Source organism: Dendrobates tinctorius, unplaced genomic scaffold (genome assembly GCF_039654945.1).
Source record: "Dendrobates tinctorius isolate UK_male_01 unplaced genomic scaffold, ASM3965494v1 ptg000047l, whole genome shotgun sequence".
In the NCBI taxonomy this organism is placed as follows: domain Eukaryota; kingdom Metazoa; phylum Chordata; class Amphibia; order Anura; family Dendrobatidae; genus Dendrobates; species Dendrobates tinctorius.
The window spans coordinates 10,996,102-11,013,069 of record NW_027361715.1 but is presented as its reverse complement, the minus strand read 5'-3'; the positions used below and the strand labels follow the sequence as shown (position 1 = coordinate 11,013,069).

Below are 16,968 nucleotides of genomic sequence, written 5' to 3'. Positions count from 1 at the left end.
AGATGAGTTGTAAAGCCTGTCACTGACATTTACAACAATATTGTCTGTCTGCAGCTCACCGGTGCCCCCGAATGCTGACCATGGGAACAGAAACCCTGATTTCGACCATAAAACCTCACCAGCAGAACAGAGAAAACCAAAGAAGGTTGGCACAAGTAATACATGTATTTTTCTTCATCAGATGGACCTCCAGGACACTGTTGTCATAGATTTTTTGCTTTCAGGCGAGGACCGTAACACATCTGTCCCGTCACACTTTGGATAAATTTCTGCATTCATTCTGCAGTCTGCCTTACAATTTGTGGCGTTTAGATCACATTCTGAGCCTTTTTTTCTTTAAGCACTGCACTTGTAAGACATATTGCACAATAAATGCTGGAAATGATCACGATCCAACACAATCCGCTGTTTTCTATACTTGCAATCAGAATTATTCCCCCCCCCCCCCCCCATTGTAAAGGGTTTATTAGCAAAGTTTGGCAAACTTTCTGCTGCTTTCAACAAAACAAGAACAATGTTACTTGCTCGGCAGAACTGATATAACAAGCGGGTTCTCCAAACCCGTCACAAAATGCTTCTTTAGTACTTTGTAGAGCACCCTCTGGCTGTTACAACCTGATGCAAATATAATGCATAGCCTGTCACCAGCTTCTGCTGGCGTTCCTGAGGAATTATAGCCCATTCCTTATGGGCAACGGTCACCAATTCACTAATATCACTTGGCCGTTAATGACTTTTTGGACTAATCTCTTATCTTGTAAAACGAGACAAAGGGTACAAAAAACAACTGTATTGATTGTTTCTAGAGATGTAGTCATTAAAAGTAACATTTTGTTTTGAGTTTGGAGAAGCCACTTGTTATATTGCTTTTGATCGGCTCATAAAATTATTCATAATTTTTAGTCGATATACTGTAAATGAAAGGAGACATTACTAGTGTGAGACATGTAGATCAGGAGAGCAGACTATCAGTCTTTACATGTCTCACACTGGAAATTTTCATTTATAATAATCTCTGGAGGCAGATTCTCAGACAGATCTATGTCCGGCCTATAGATCTTCATAGCAGATTTACATATAAGGAAAACGTAGATTTCTTTGGTATAAAACATCGGATATCACTTTATTCAGCTCCCTATGACCTACATGCCCATATAGATGGTTTAGGAGGGGGTGATCCCACTAATAGATTCTCTTTAATACAACCGGATAGAGATAAACTTTAATAACTAAAGCCAAAGCTTTTGACGACCCTATTTAGATTTAGTGTGTCACTGACTTTACCCTGGATTGCCTGCAAAATGCAATTACCCGTGGTAACCTATCCCAGTGTTGCTCTGTTGTCATTTTGTTTTATTTTGTTTTGGGTTTTTTTTTTTGGACGCCGGTGCTCAAGAAAGACATTACTAAACTTGAAAGGGTTCAAAGGCGGGCTACTAAAATGATAAATGGAGTTGGTTCACTACAATACCCAGAAAGGTTATCAAAATTAGGTCTATTTACTCTAGAAAAGAGAAGACTTAGGGGAGACTTAATATATATGTACAAGTATATCAGAGGGCAATACAGAGATCTCTCCAATGAACTGTTTGTACCAAGGACGGTGACAAGAACAAGGGGGCATTCTCTTCGTTTGGAGGAAAGACAATTTCTGCACCAGCATAGAAGAGGGTTCTTCACGGTAAGAGCAGTGAGGCTCTGGAATTCTCTTCCTGAGGAAGTGGTGATGGCCAACTCACTGAATGAATTTAAGAAAGGAATGGATGCTTTTCTTGTGAGTAACAGTATAGAAGTTTACAAATAACAGAATATTATAGGTAGATGGTTGACCCAGCTTAGGGGAAGGAATTTTTTTCCCTATGGAGAAAATTGGCTGCTACTCTGTGTGTTTTTTGCCTTTCCCAGGATCAACAATGCAGAACAGCTGCACTAAATATAGGCTGAACTAGATGGACATAAGGTCTTCCTTCAGCCTTCAAAACTATGTTACTATGTATATCTTTTCTAAATCTTCTGCATGTTCTGCACTCTCAACTCTTCAAAAGTGTATCTGTAGTTCCGCTTATTATTAGAAATAACTAATTTTACAGTCCTGTCATTTTTTTTTAAGATTTTCATAAAAACACACTTGATATGTAAAGTGAACATTCAGGTATATATGTGATTTACCTCCATCAGAAGAAGAAAAAGAAAAGGACAAAAAGCAACAAGATCTCTCCTGAAGACTCGAATATACATTGCGGTGACATCCCAGGCCTCCGTGTCATTCCCCCCTCTAATGAAGACAATGGTGAGACCTAAAAGCACAAAATTGTGTTTTAATTATGCCGAATATAGGAAATATTACTGTATTGGATCTGTATTTTATGGTATAAGGGCTTTGTCTCGTCTTTATGACCCTTCCTCTGATAACCCCAAGAAACCGCACTATGACATGGCTGTGCCCTACCAGGCTTTGTCATAACGGTTTCACATCTTTATTTTATCAATATTTTCTCCCATGCTACAGTCAAGAGAAAAACTAAGTACACCCTCCTTAAATTCTATCGTATCACAAAATCATAAAAAAATACATCTGGTTCTTTTGAGGGTCTAAAAAAAAAAAAAACTAAGCAGTATGTAAAGAAATAAAGTATGCCCCACAGTAATAGCTTGTACCACCTTTAGCAGCAATAATTTTGTCCAACTCTTCTGGAGGTTCGTGGCGTAAGAGTTTACTTCTTTTGTAATTGCTGGGTCCAACCGCACAAGCTTCTTAGTGCAAACAGGAACGTTTATTAGATTATAAACTATCAGTATAAGGGAAAACAAACGGCCTTTCCTACGGCATAACAACAAACCAAAAATAAACAGTCCAACTCTGATTCTTTGGCAAAGACAGAACAGCACTGGAGGCCTTTACACCTCCACTCATAGGCCTCAATGAAGCGGCTGAGCTGCCTTATATAGGCCGTGCCACACCTAGAGGTGGAGATATGGGAGCAGCCACTCCCACCAATCTCTGACTGCTCCTAAACCCTATTCACTCTCAGCATTATACATACTGGAGCCTTCTTTTACGGGTTTGCATCACCGAAGCGAACACCTCAAGGACACACATCTCCCCTCGAGGACCGGTCCCATGGCCGTCTTACAGTGGAAGCAAGAAGCGAAACGCGCGTAGGGGTCCTGTTGTCCACGTACTAGACAGGTCGGTACTCTGATCATTTAGGCTAATGTTTAAAATTCGGCTATCTTTTTCCCTTACTATCTCATGCTCTTTACTTATACTGGCTTATAGTGTCCTGCACTGGCGGTCTTTAAACTTTTTTCTTGATGATTATAATATGATATAACTTTTTGTTACCTTTTTGTATGCACTATGCACTTTATGGGAGACGCTTTATATTATTGCATTTGAGAGATAATTGAAAGGAAGCTGAATAAATATTCTTTTGCCTATATATTATCATTTATACCTATGACCTTTATCTATATGTGGTAATTGGATGTCGCTGATTCCCTTATTTTGTATTTATTGATACATCTATATACTGTATTTTTTTATCTTATTGAGTATAAATAAAGAATCTTATACATTTTTTCATTGCTCTTGATTCCATTTTATTTTTTGGTTTGTCTATCACTATCATGGATGAGCTTTATTATTGGTAGCCTTTCTATGGTATTTTTATTGGGTTGAGGTCTGGACAGTGACTGTGCCATTGCCGCACCTTGATTCTTTTTCAGCCATTCTGGTGTAAATTTGCTGCTGTGCTCGGGATCATTGTCCTGTTGCATGACCCAGTTTGAGCCAAGCTTACAGAGGCATTTTATGGTAAATTAAATGTCTTGTGGCTGCAAAACAAGCACAACTCATTATCCCTCCACCACCATGCTGGACAATTGGTATGCTGTATTTAGCCGGGGTGCCATGTTCTTTTTTTTTTTTTTTTTTAGAAAGAAAAGGCTTTCTCTTGGCAGCACTTCCAAAGCAGTCATATTTATTCCATCTTTTATTCTAATTATTCTTTCTTGAACTTAAATGTTTAACATTCTAACTGAGACCTTTAGAGTCTGAGCTGAGGCTTTTGTTTTTTTGTTTGTTTTTTTTGCAATTTCATTGAACATTGTCTGAACTTAAAGCACCACTTCAATGTTTGTTTGTTTTTTTCATCCCTTGAGTGGTGCTTTAAATGTAAGACCCCTGCCTCCGTTCATATACACACTCTCCAGCGTCTTCACTGTTTTTTGCCGCCGTTCTGGTCTCTCGGTGCCATCTTGTGACAGCTTATGACTATTTAGAAGTCAGAAGTTACATCACAAGCTCTCAATACAAGTCTGAGCCAGACCGAGGCTTCCATAGACTTGTCTTGAAAAGTGACCACCGCGCCGTTCCATGAAAAACTGTAGCAGCCGGCAGGTCACATTTCGCTGGAAACTGACAGGAGCTGTGGCGCAAACAAATGAAAATGCCGGAAGGTGAGTATGACACAGGGAGCAGGGGAAATACATTTAAAGCAAGACTCGAGTGGTACAATAAAAACAACTCTTGGAAAGATAGATGACAATCTTGAATGTTTCCCACTTGTGAATATTATATCTCACTGTAAAAACGATGAATACCAAATTGTTTAGAAATAAACCTGTGACCCTTTCCAAATTGATGGCCAGCAAGTATTGTACTCCTTAGCCTTACTAACACACTCCTGAATGTTGCAGGCCAGCAAACTGACACAACTTCTGCTTTAATAGAAGTGATCACACTTGCTGATGAACAATTAATCACAAGTATTTGATTATTAACATCTGGCTACTACTCCCTCTCTTGATTCCTATGGATGCATTAGGAGTGTACTTCATTTTTCACACACTGCTTCTACATTTTGACCTGTTTTTTGTTAAATACTTTACTCCGAGGTTGTATTTACCTAATTTTATGACCTTCCCAGGCCTAGATGTTTTGATAGGTTAAGCCATAGATTTCAAATAGTTTTTTTTCAAGGTTGTGCACGCACAAGTTCTTGGCTGGAATTGATAGGTGCAATATACAAATCTGTGTTATGGACCTGGTTTCATCCAGCTCCATTGGCCTGGTTGGGAAGAATACAACCAGCATGCAGCATATTGAAAAATATGGAATGCCAAATATCTGAGTGTTTTTACATCTTTTAATGAAAATTAACCTAACAACCAATTATATTTTATTTGTTTCTCTTTTTAGAAATTCCGGTGTCCCCGACGCTTCCCGGTTTGGCTGCTCAGTCTCCTAATTTCCCATCAAGGTCTTTACCTGTTTTGGCTCCCATTAACCTGCATCCAGTTCAGGCTGCTGGGCCTCCTGCAGAATATCATTCTGATTCTGCAGAGTCCATGGAAGAAATTCCAGTAGCCCAGACGCATCTTGGTAGCTCTTCTATGAGCGAAAACCTGTTTCTCACACCAAGAAGCCCCACAGACCCAGTAAGCGAATCTGATCATGGACCGAGACAAAGTTACTTCTGGCCCGTTGCTTTACAAAAGTTTGAATTACTTCCAAAAACTCCTTCTGTATTTGTCAGTGAGAGCAGTGGAAAACCTTTGTCCAATGGACTTGTCGATGAACCCAAAGTACAAGACTGTCACAAATCACTTTACAAAAAAATGTGGGTGGCCAAGGGCATGGAAGGAGAGCAGGTTCTTTCCATCTCTAATGCAGAAGCTTTGCCCTCCATCTGTGCTAATAAGTAGCTGTAGCCTTTTTTTTTCTATGAAGTCATATAACCATTTATTCTTAATAAATTCTTTTATATTATGTATTATGGTGTTTTACTTTTTTAATTTCCTTCTGATGAATTAGTTCCACACAAAATCTGTAGAAAAGCATCATCATTGCCTACAGCAATGGAGCGTTGGCGAGCCTAATATCTCCAGGAGCTGTCCCAATTCTCATGGTCTGTAAGTTAGCATCCGCTCAACACCTTCAACATATTCTGGAGATTTTTATTTTCCTAAGAAGTTTTCACAGATCCACTTGAAGCTTTCAAGATCTCAATTCCTTAACAATTAGAGTTCCTTCAAATACATCATCTCCCATAAGCTCTCTGATCTGAGGAACAACAAATACCCCTTCCTTCAGTTTTGTTGGTGAAATGCTGGAGAATTTCCGTGAAATGTACTGGAACCCTTGTGAATTTGTCTTTGCCATGGCTTTCACAAAGTTATTAATCAATTCCAACTTTATATGTAGTGGAGGAAGAAAGATATTTGTTGGAACAACTAAAGGATTATGCTGAACATTGTCTCTACCTGGAGCCTAGATGTTTCTTTGTCCCCAATCACGACGAACATAATGCTCTACTGTATTTCTACTGTCCCATAAACACAAGAAACAACAATATTTTGTGAAACCTCCTTGCCATTAGCAGACCAATCACTTTCAAATGTCCACAGATATTCAATTGATGATGCTTATATTGTATAGCATCCAAAACTGACAGATTTTCATATCTTTCCTTTAGATGACATGAGTGAGCAATAGGGATTGATGGTTTCATGTTTCCATTGTGAAGCAACACTGCTTTCAAACTTCTCTGGGATGAGTCAACAAATCTGAAACAAAATACTCTCGATTCAGTTCTTCAAAGAGGCCATTCACATTGTTACAGTGCACCATTGGTCCATCAACTGTGAAAAATTGTGTTAGTGTTACTTCTGTTTCGGTAATAACACACTTTTACATCATGAAGAAGATTCTTCTGTTTCAACCTAGATGCAAGAAGTTCAGCTTTATCTTTTGACCATGAAAGGTCTCTGGTCAGATCATTTAATTCATGCTGAGTAAAGCGGTTCTGGCTGCTCGGCTGCTCCATCAGGTACATATTCATCTTGACCTGAGGTCTCCATGTCTTCGCCAGTAGCTTCAGCTCCATAGTCTTCATACTCTACTTCATTTTCATCCAATCCAGACAACGGTGGTACAGGAACTGGCATGGTACCATCATGTGAAACTGGCCTAAGTGCAGATTCAAGTTCTGAGTAATTAATCTTATGTTTGTTCTTTGTAGAAAAGCCTTTCAGTTTGACAAAACAAAAGTAGCAGTCATCACTATGATTTCTGGGTTCTCTCCAAATCATGGGAACAGCTAATACCATAGCCACTTTCCTCATATTCAACCAGTCACGAAGACCATTTGAACAGCTTGAACATATCACATGAGGGGCCCAGCTTTTGTCTTGATCACCAAGTGGACATGTAAAGTCCATCTGGTACATCTTTATAATATCATGTGATTGAACGAACTTGGCCTTTTGGTGTAAAAGAACCACACACATAGCAGAATCTGTTCGGATGATTGATACACTGTCGGGACATTTTTCTCCTTTCAATCAGATCAAACAATAGAGTAAGTTCAGTTCAATGGTGGTGACAAACGAAAAAAAATGCGATGAGCCGACCGACTATCTGTAGATATCTCCCCAGAGATGACAGAGGCAGCTTGTATTTAGAGCTGGTGTTACTGGAGGTAATCTGGTAGATAACTATATACAGTTGTGAGGTAAACGGGTCAGCCTATTCCTTACAGATGAACATTGGCAGACAGGCAGCTTCTCAGAGTGATATTGGCTGCATTCAGGTTCTCTCTGTGGAGACCCTCACTCAGTTACACCTCAGTGGCTGAGCTGTTTTCTTTCCTCTGAGGCGACTTACCCTCCCAGAAATGCAGTGAAAATCCTCTCACAATGGCGGCTGTCCTCTGCCTTCCCCTCTATCTCCTTTTGGCAGGGCTCAGATCCCTGTATAGACCTGTCTCCTGTCAGAGTCTCACATACCAGTCCTTGCTGCCATCACCATCCTTTTCTGACTGACTCAAATCTCACCGCCTCATAACCGTTAGCTCCTCCCCATAACGTGACTTTCCGAGAAGCAGTCATTGGCTGACTGCACTGTCACTGCTCCTTCCCATAAAACTCACTAAAACCTTTACTGATGTTTTCCCTGTAAGAAAATTCACAATTAAGACAAGCAAAGAAATGGGAATAACATAGGAAAAACCACATACGCTGAAAATGCGGAAATAACGTAATAACAAAAATGCTTCTATCTCAGAAACTTTGTGATAGAGCAAAACTAAGCGTATTTTTGGAATCCGCACAACAAACTCCATAAAACAGACATCTTACCTTTGCTGATGATTTTTTTTTTGTGTGTTGACCAGTGATAATCGAAAAACACAAGAAAACCAAAATCTGGCTGAAAACTTTTACCATAGTTATGTGGATGAAATCCCTCCACAGCAAGTCAAGAAAGGAGATGATCCATCCTGGGGGGATGGGGCCATTTAAAATGGTAGTCTGAGGTTTTTTGACATATTTTTTTTTTCCTCCTAGTGTCAAAAAAAGACACATTGGTTTTACCTGGTCGTAAAGAAGACTGACGCCAGACCACTTTTTTGTCTCTTTTCAGACCATGATGCTAGGAAATGTAATACAAATATCCTCCACTAGATGGCAATGTTGGCAAATTGTAAACTACTTGTATAGAATAAAGCCCGCAGAGCCGCTGCGATCATGGCCGATTGCATTTCTTCTAAACCTACAATCGCATACATGAATTCTGGGTTTGTCTATATAACGTGACGCCGATCCTACGATTTTCAGAGATACAGTGTTCTTGGTTACTTTCAATGGCTAATTTTTAGACTTGTGATCCACATACACGGCGTACCTGTCCATATAGACAAATCCATTGTCACCAGAGTAAGCACCCTATTCCTACCAAGATCCTGTCACTTTTTTTTGACTTGTCATTTTCACTGTTTTTTTATTATATTTTTGAGCAAATTTCATCAAAATGGTACAAATAGTTCAAGAATTTTCTACTTTTTAATAATTTTTTTCAATTTTTAGCACAAAAGTTGCATGTTTTGCAAGGTGGTCCAATAATAAATCTAGAGCTGGCAAGCATGGCATTACTTGGGTTGGACAGGAGTAGAGAGTTGTGCAAAGTTTTGTGACTTTTTAAAAAAAAAAAAAGTTGCATTTCATGAATCATCTGCTAAAGCCACACTGAAGTCAATCAGTAACTAAACCACCAAAGGCAACATGAAAAACCATGTAAATTGTTTGCTCAACTTGTCGCACATCACAAAGTCACTAATTAAGAGGTAATCACATCCAAAAAAAATGGCGGAAATGCAGTGATGAATCGGGCTCATTGTTTTTACACATGGAGATTTCTGCCCATAACCTGTGAGAATTGTCAACAGAACAATTAATGCTCCTTTAAAGGGGCGGACAATACTTTCTGTATCAGTGCCATATTCCGCAGGATAGTTAATCATCAGATATATCAGAGCAACGTAGCGCCGCCAACTGTATAGTGGCCATGAAAGGGAACTGCACATCCACCATAAAACCGTACATAAGTCATTTGCAATAAATTGCTAATTATAAACATGGATTAACAATTCTCCTTGTGGATAATGACAAGCTAAGCCTGGCATGTCAGAGTGAGGAGACTTCTAAGCCATGCATGCTCCTGGGAAATTAAATATGCAAATTGCCTCTTCAGAGAAGAAGAGGACCAGAACACAAGTGCCATCTATTAGAAGCAGAAACCTACCAGTCACTATCGACCTTGCAATTTGACTTAGGATAAAAGCCAAATAAGAACCTAAATTTGCAGACACTGTATTTCGGGTGTTACCCCTCCTCAGTGCACAGGCTGGTTAAAGAATCAATAGTGACTTTTAGGATTGCTGCTTCCAGTGGATGTCGCTAGAGTTTTAGCCCTCTTCCTCTCTGAAGAAACAATTTGCATATTTAATTTCCCAGGGGAGCATGCAAGGCTTATGAGTGTCCTCACTCTGAGATGCCAGGCTTGGCTTGTCCTTTTTCACAAGGATAAATGTTACCCCTGCAGCCCCTCTCACTTAGCCAAATCAGATCTCATACTTTGCACTGAGGAGGGGGCAACACTGAAACACTGTCTGCAAATTGAGATTCTGGTTTGGCTTTAATCCTAAGTCATGTGACAAGGCTCGTTAAGCAGATATTGTCTTTAAGGATTGCTGCTTCCACTAGGAGGCCCTAGAGTTCTAGTCCTCTTCCTCGCTAAAGAGGCAATTTACATATTTAACTATATCTGTGGGTAGATTCACTCAAGAAATTAGAATTTGATGTGAATAGTGGCTGCCAGGAAGGCGCTAACAAAACCTGTTATATCTACTGCCTCTCTGTAACTCTCCACATACGTGACCCTCCGCTATGAATCCTCCCGATTTCATCTTATGTCGTCTATCTTTGCTCCAGGTAGCCATATCTTCCATTCGATGACCCACAAGGTCACGTGGGGTAGGATGCACTCCACTGCCGTGCATCATGCTGCTTGTGATCACTTAGGACATATGTCAATCTGTGTCTCTTGCCCCACGTGACCACATACAGAGTGATGACGTAATGGGATCTAGTGAATGCAAGGTTCTCACCATCCGCTCCTATTACCGGTGATTCAGCTGCTCCACATCAACAGATCACCTCTTTCGAGCTGCTCTGTCGCTGGGTCATGGCTGCCGACGTCATGCTGATTGATAGCTGGCTTCCTGCAGTTAGGCAGCAGGGAGCCAGCTGTCAATAAACATGACGGCAGTCACACCCCATCAGTGGAGCAGAGTGGAAGAGAAGTCACTGCTCACTCAACGTGACTTCAGTGGAAGCTGCAGAATCCACCGGCACACGTGGTCTCTAATTACTATGTGCTGGAAGAGGTCCATTGTGTGTTGCCATTGTAAAAAGACAGATCTCTATTATGCATGGGACCCTCATCCTTTGCTTGGACAGACAACAAACAGCCCCATGAACACTTAAGGCCTAACTTAGTGAATGACATTATTATTTAATGGCCTTCTGCTCTATCTTGAGCCATGTTGACTTGATGGATGAACAAACTGTAGAAAGATTGATCTTTTGCAAGCCTAGATAGGTTCACCAGGGTCATTTGATTCTATTCTTCCGAACATGATGTCCTTCTCCAGTGATTACTCTCTTCAAATCAAGTGTCCAAAGTAGGCAAGTCGTATCTTGGTGATCCTTGCTTTGTGTGACATGTCCGGCTTGATTTGTTTCAAGATTGATTTGTTTGTTCTTCTTGGTATTGATAAGATCCTTCTCCAGCACCACATCTCAAAAGTGTTCTTTCTTCATTTGTCTTGTTTCTTTATCGTCCAGATTTAGCATCCATATGTTACTATGAAAAAAAGATTGGACTATGTACTAACTATATTTTCATCACCAGCTACTTTTTCCTCAATTTGGAGACCTTGTCCAGTTACTTCATTGAGGATTTGCCCATAGCTATGCTCTTATTGACTTCTGGCATCATCGCTGAATCTTGAGTGATCGATCGATCCGTGTAGGTTGAAGTCCTTTCCAACCTCCAGTTCATCTCCGTCCATCTCAAATGAGTCCCAGAATGACATAGTATTGGCTGGGATGAATTAAGAGAAGAAACATCTAAGTCCCCATTTATGAACTACACCCTTCAAAGGGAATTTATCAAGGGGAGTAGCAAGCACTTTGTCCCCATAAGTGTGCTATCTTGCACTGATGGAGGCAAAGTGTCAGCTGATGGGCACTGAGATGTACCTGATGGTCATTTCTACACAATCTGGAAGCTTCTCCATTAGATTTTAGTTATACCCATAATTAATGCCAGTGATGTACAGAAATACTTGTTCACCAGATTATCTGCAGGATAGAATATCATTTGGAAATAAACTTTTGTCCTTTTTAAGATTTTTGTGCAGGTCAAAGATGAGCATAATACTCAGATGTATTATGTAAAGGGCTAAGATTCGTCGGCAGCATCCGTCGTGCGTTCAGAAGCTGATTTCACTCAATATTGGTTAAATTAGAAACAGCGCCCATCTGTGAGCGTTTGGGACATTGCACACTCTCATATCTTGGACTCGTTCCCGCTTTTGCTTAATATTAACCCACCAGCGTGAGAGTGATGTCATAAACCATTTATCAATTTCTGCACATTCTTCCGAGACCAGGGAACGCACTAACCTCAGACGCAACCAGGTAGCTAATGGTCTACAGTGCAAAGGTCGACATCCCCACATGTTAAAAATAACAATCCTCACATATCCAGCAGTTAGTAGACCCATTCTTAATTCAATTGGGGCCCTTTTAATTAATTTCATTTTTGTGCTGAATTGCATCGCAATGTTCCCTGCTTGAAATAAGAGCTATGGGGCAGATTTCCTAATCCTGTGTTATATTTGCACAATGAAAATTTAAAGGCGTTTTCTGGGAATAAGGTTCTTCATCCTTTAGGCTTGTACTAGGTTAAAATGACAAAAAGAGCTATCACTCACACTCCACTGCTCCGGCAATGCAATCCAGTGGCTGAGCTGCATAGGAGGACTAAGATGGCAGCTATAAGGTCTTACAGCAGGGCTCCTGCAGCTGTAGTAAATCATCACCTCCAAAGTCAGTTTCTCCCTGATATGGAGCGGGCTCAGGTCCTGAGCCTCCAAAATACACGCCATACCCATCCTGTGATGAAAATGTACACCGCAGATCCTTAACAGGTATAATGGAAACGTGTCATTCAATTCCAGCAGCCAGAAATAAGGCAGCCATGAATGTTTCAGGCTAGTTTCACACTAGCGCTTTTGAGCGCAGCGACGGCCTGCGCACGGCCGCCGCTAAGCCCCGCCCCCTGCCGCGCCTCCGCCGGTACCTCCGCCTACCGGCGTATGACGCTGCATGCGTCCTACGTCCCCTATCTTTATCACTGGGGGCGCAGGCCGTGCGCAGTATGCGTTTGGCGGCGCATGCGCCTTTTTGACGGTGCGCCGACCTGCGCCAAACGCAACCTATTGCAGTTTGGTTGCGCTCGGCGCACCGTCAAAAAGGCGCATGCGCCGCCAAACGCATACTGCGCATGGCCTGCGCCCCCAGTGATAAAGATAGGGGACGCAGGACGCATGCAGCATCATACACCGGTAGGCGGAGCTACCGGCGGAGGCGCGACAGGGGGCGGGGCTTAGCGGCGGCCGTGCGCAGGCCATCGCTGCGCTCAAAAGCGCTAGTGTGAAACTAGCCTTACTCTGACAAGCTGTGACATTTCAGAGAAAGCTTAGTTTAAGAAGCAAACCGGTACTAAAGTGAGAGACCTGACTTGTCCTGTCAGCTGTCCAACCAGCGGTCGCATCAGACCGCAGTAGATGGGTCTCTCTCTACATACACACTGTGCACTGCAGTACTATGCTCTGCCCTCAACAGGGCAGATCAGTATGCCTGCGCAGGAGCCGTGACACGAAGCAAGGAGGAGGACCTCATCGCTAGAAGATGGGAGGCACTGGACCCGGACCTACGAAGCCCATTGGACCGGACCGCCCCTGGGTGCGTATAATAAAACTTGCTTTTCTTCTCTTTCAGGTTAGATCGGGGGCTTATCTACAGCATTATAGAATGCTGTAGATAAGCCCCGAAAGGCAGTGGCCGCAGCTTATTGTGTAAAAACGAGCTGACAGGTTCCCTTTAATGAAAAGTTGGAGATCTCACCCTGGACCCTTACTCCCCTCTCAGTGTCTGCAACATGTTGCCCATGTCTTCGTACACAATCTAGGCTTCTGCTACTGAGGGACAAAAACAATACTAGATCCCACCAGGTATGTGGTCCTATCCTGCCCAGTGACCTTCAGTGTGGGTCTGTCACTCTCTACCTACCCTCCTTTGTATTGTGGGCTCTGTCACTCTCTACCTGCCTTTTTGTATTGCTGGGTCTGTCACTCTCCACCTGCTCTCCACGCATAGTGCAGGTTCTGTCAGTCTCTATTAGTGATCAGCGAGTGTACTCGGATAATGTGTTATCCGTGCACGCTCGTGTGCTAAAAGTATTCGAGCATGCCAAAGATACTCTGTGTTCGAGTCGCCACGGTTGCATGTCTCACGACTGTTCAAGAGCCGCAACACATGCAGGGATTACCTAACAAACAGGCAATCCCTCCATCTGTTGCGGCTGCCGAACAGCCATGAGACATGCAACCACGGGGGCTCGAACATAGTTTTCGAGCATGCCGATGATACTCTAATGGCACACGACCATGTTTGGATAACACCTTATCCGAGCACACTCACTCATCACTACTCTCTACCTGTCCTCCTTGCATAGTGCGAAGTCTATCACTCTCTACCTACCCTCTTTTGTTCTGTTAGATCTGTCACTTTCTATCTGCCATACATGTGTAGTGCGGGGTCTGTCACTCTCTACCAGTCCTCCATGTCTAGCGCAAAGTTTATCACTGTCTACCTACCCTCAATGTGTAGTGCAGGGTCTGTCACTCTCTACCTTCATTCCGTATGTAGTGCAAGGTATGTTTCTGTCTACCTCTCTTCCACTTGTAGTGTGTGATCTTTCACTGTCTACCTAGCCTGCCTGTCACTCAACCTTCCCTCCATGTGTAGTGCGAGATCTGTCACTCTCTACCTAGCCTGTTTTGTAGTGTTAGATCTGTCACTTTCTATCTGCCTTTCATATGTAGAGCGGGTTCTGTCAATCTCTACCAGCCTTCCTTGTGTAGTTCAAAGTTTGTCATTGTCTACCTACCCTCAATGTGTAGTGCAAGCTCTGCTACTCTCTACCTGTCCTATACATGTAGTGCAGTGTATGTTAGTGTCTACCTCTCCTCTACCATGTGTAGTTTGTGGTCTCACTCTCTACCTATCCAGCATGTGTAGTTTGTGGTCTCACTCTCTACCTATCCAGCATGTGTAGTTTGTGGTCTCACTCTCTACCTATCCAGCATGTGTAATTTGGGGTCTCACTCTCTACCTATCCAGCATGTGTAGTTTGTGGTCTCACTCTCTACCTATCCAGCATGTGTAGTTTGTGGTCTCACTCTCTACCTATCCAGCATGTGTAGTTTGTGGTCTCACTCTCTACCTATCCAGCATGTGTAATTTGGGGTCTCACTCTCTACCTATCCAGCATGTGTAGTTTGTGGTCTCACTCTCTACCTATCCAGCATGTGTAGTTTGTGGTCTCACTCTCTACCTATCCAGCATGTGTAATTTGGGGTCTCACTCTCTACCTATCCAGCATGTGTAGTTTGTGGTCTCACTCTCTATCTATCCAGCATGTGTAGTTTGTGGTCTCACTCTCTACCTATCCAGCATGTGTAGTTTGCGGTCTCACTCTCTACCTATCCAGCATGTGTAGTTTGTGGTCTCACTCTCTACCTATCCAGCATGTGTAGTTTGTGGCCTCACTCTCTACCTATCCAGCATGTGTAGTTTGTGGTCTCACTCTCTACCTATCCAGCATGTGTAGTTTGTGGTCTCACTCTCTACCTATCCAGCATGTGTAGTTTGTGGTCTCACTCTCTACCTATCCAGCATGTGTAGTTTGTGGTCTCACTCTCTACCTATCCAGCATGTGTAGTTTGTGGTCTCACTCTCTACCTATCCAGCATGTGTAGTTTGTGGTCTCACTCTCTACCTATCCAGCATGTGTAATTTGGGGTCTCACTCTCTACCTATCCAGCATGTGTAGTTTGTGGTCTCACTCTCTACCTATCCAGCATGTGTAGTTTGTGGTCTCACTCTCTACCTATCCAGCATGTGTAGTTTGTGGTCTCACTCTCTACCTATCCAGCATGTGTAGTTTGTGGTCTCACTCTCTACCTATCCAGCATGTGTAGTTTGTGGTCTCACTCTCTACCTATCCAGCATGTGTAATTTGGGGTCTCACTCTCTACCTATCCAGCATGTGTAGTTTGTGGTCTCACTCTCTACCTATCCAGCATGTGTAGTTTGTGGTCTCACTCTCTACCTATCCAGCATGTGTAGTTTGTGGTCTACACTTTCTTTCTGCCTTCTAGATCAGCAAACTGCAGGTTGGGTTGTGTGGCTGTAAAGGTTCTTCCTCCACTGTAGACATCTGCATAGACCTTATTTATTATTATTATTATTATTATTATTATTATTGTTGTTGTTTTTAACTTTGAGACGCCAGAAATAGGGTGATGGATATATTTCAGAGTGTCCATATGAGGGAGAAAGCAAAAACAGGGCGACTCCTTGCATAACTGGGTGAGTTGACTAGTCTGTGGCTGTGAACGCAGACACAATCCTGCACTGTAGATGACGAGGCCATGCTGTTCCTATTAGACCCATCAATCACAGAGCAGTAGCTATATGCAATCAATCAAAATGAAACAATAGTCAAAGGAGACTGTATAATATTTCTGTATGAACAAGCTGAAATATAGAACTCAATTATTTTCCCGAGGGAGCAGAAATATGCTTGTTAAAATTTCTGAATTCAGTTCTATCATGAGAAGCATTAGGCTGCTGGCTTATTCCTAATCCCACTTAGCAACCAGATACAAACACAGTAAAAAATATAGAACCGAGCTCGATGACTGCATTGAAATATGATTGCCTGCCTTTAATCTTCACCTTAAAGTCCTAAATGACTGTAGGAAACCACACGCAATTCCGAGGCGTCTATAGTATTCTGCAGAGCTAGCATAGACGGCGTACAACCGACCATGGAGAAGACCATTAGGACCCAACTTCATGACTCTAGCCGTACAATTATATCCACTAGAGATGTATTGGCCCAGATAGTCCATGTAAATTGACATAAAAAATAGCACTAAAACACAATGCTATAACCCAGCACCCTCTTCCTCTCTAGTATTTACCACGCCTGTCCATCATATGACATACAGTGGTGACCAACGAGATGGGAAGACGGACATTTGACTGGTTGTATGGCCAATGTATGTATCCATGTATACATTTATCATATAGATTTCTAATTGTCGACGGTCCAGTCTCTTAAACAGATCCCCGTATTATCTCGCCATGAATGGCGTAAGAGCTGCGCATGTGCGCCTGAAGATAGATGAGGTTCATGTCAATAGCACCTTTAGAAATATATTTACTTAGATAATTGCTGACCAGTTCAATACTTACTTAAACCACTAC

General features: G+C 42.1%; 1 protein-coding gene across 3 annotated transcripts in view; it reads left to right on the top strand.

Moving 5' to 3' along the window:
* ZDHHC1 (zDHHC palmitoyltransferase 1) overlaps positions 1 to 5,777 on the top strand; it is an 83,959-nt gene extending 78,182 nt beyond the window's left edge. For all 3 annotated transcript variants that reach the window (XM_073576204.1, XM_073576202.1, XM_073576203.1), the window contains 3 exons: positions 55 to 145; positions 2,179 to 2,290; positions 5,204 to 5,777. In XM_073576204.1, the coding sequence (XP_073432305.1) occupies positions 55 to 145; positions 2,179 to 2,290; positions 5,204 to 5,709 (709 nt within the window). In that variant the 3' untranslated portion in view covers positions 5,710 to 5,777. The remainder of the gene's footprint in view (positions 1 to 54; positions 146 to 2,178; positions 2,291 to 5,203) is intronic.
* Positions 5,778 to 16,968: the final 11,191 nt, after the last annotated feature.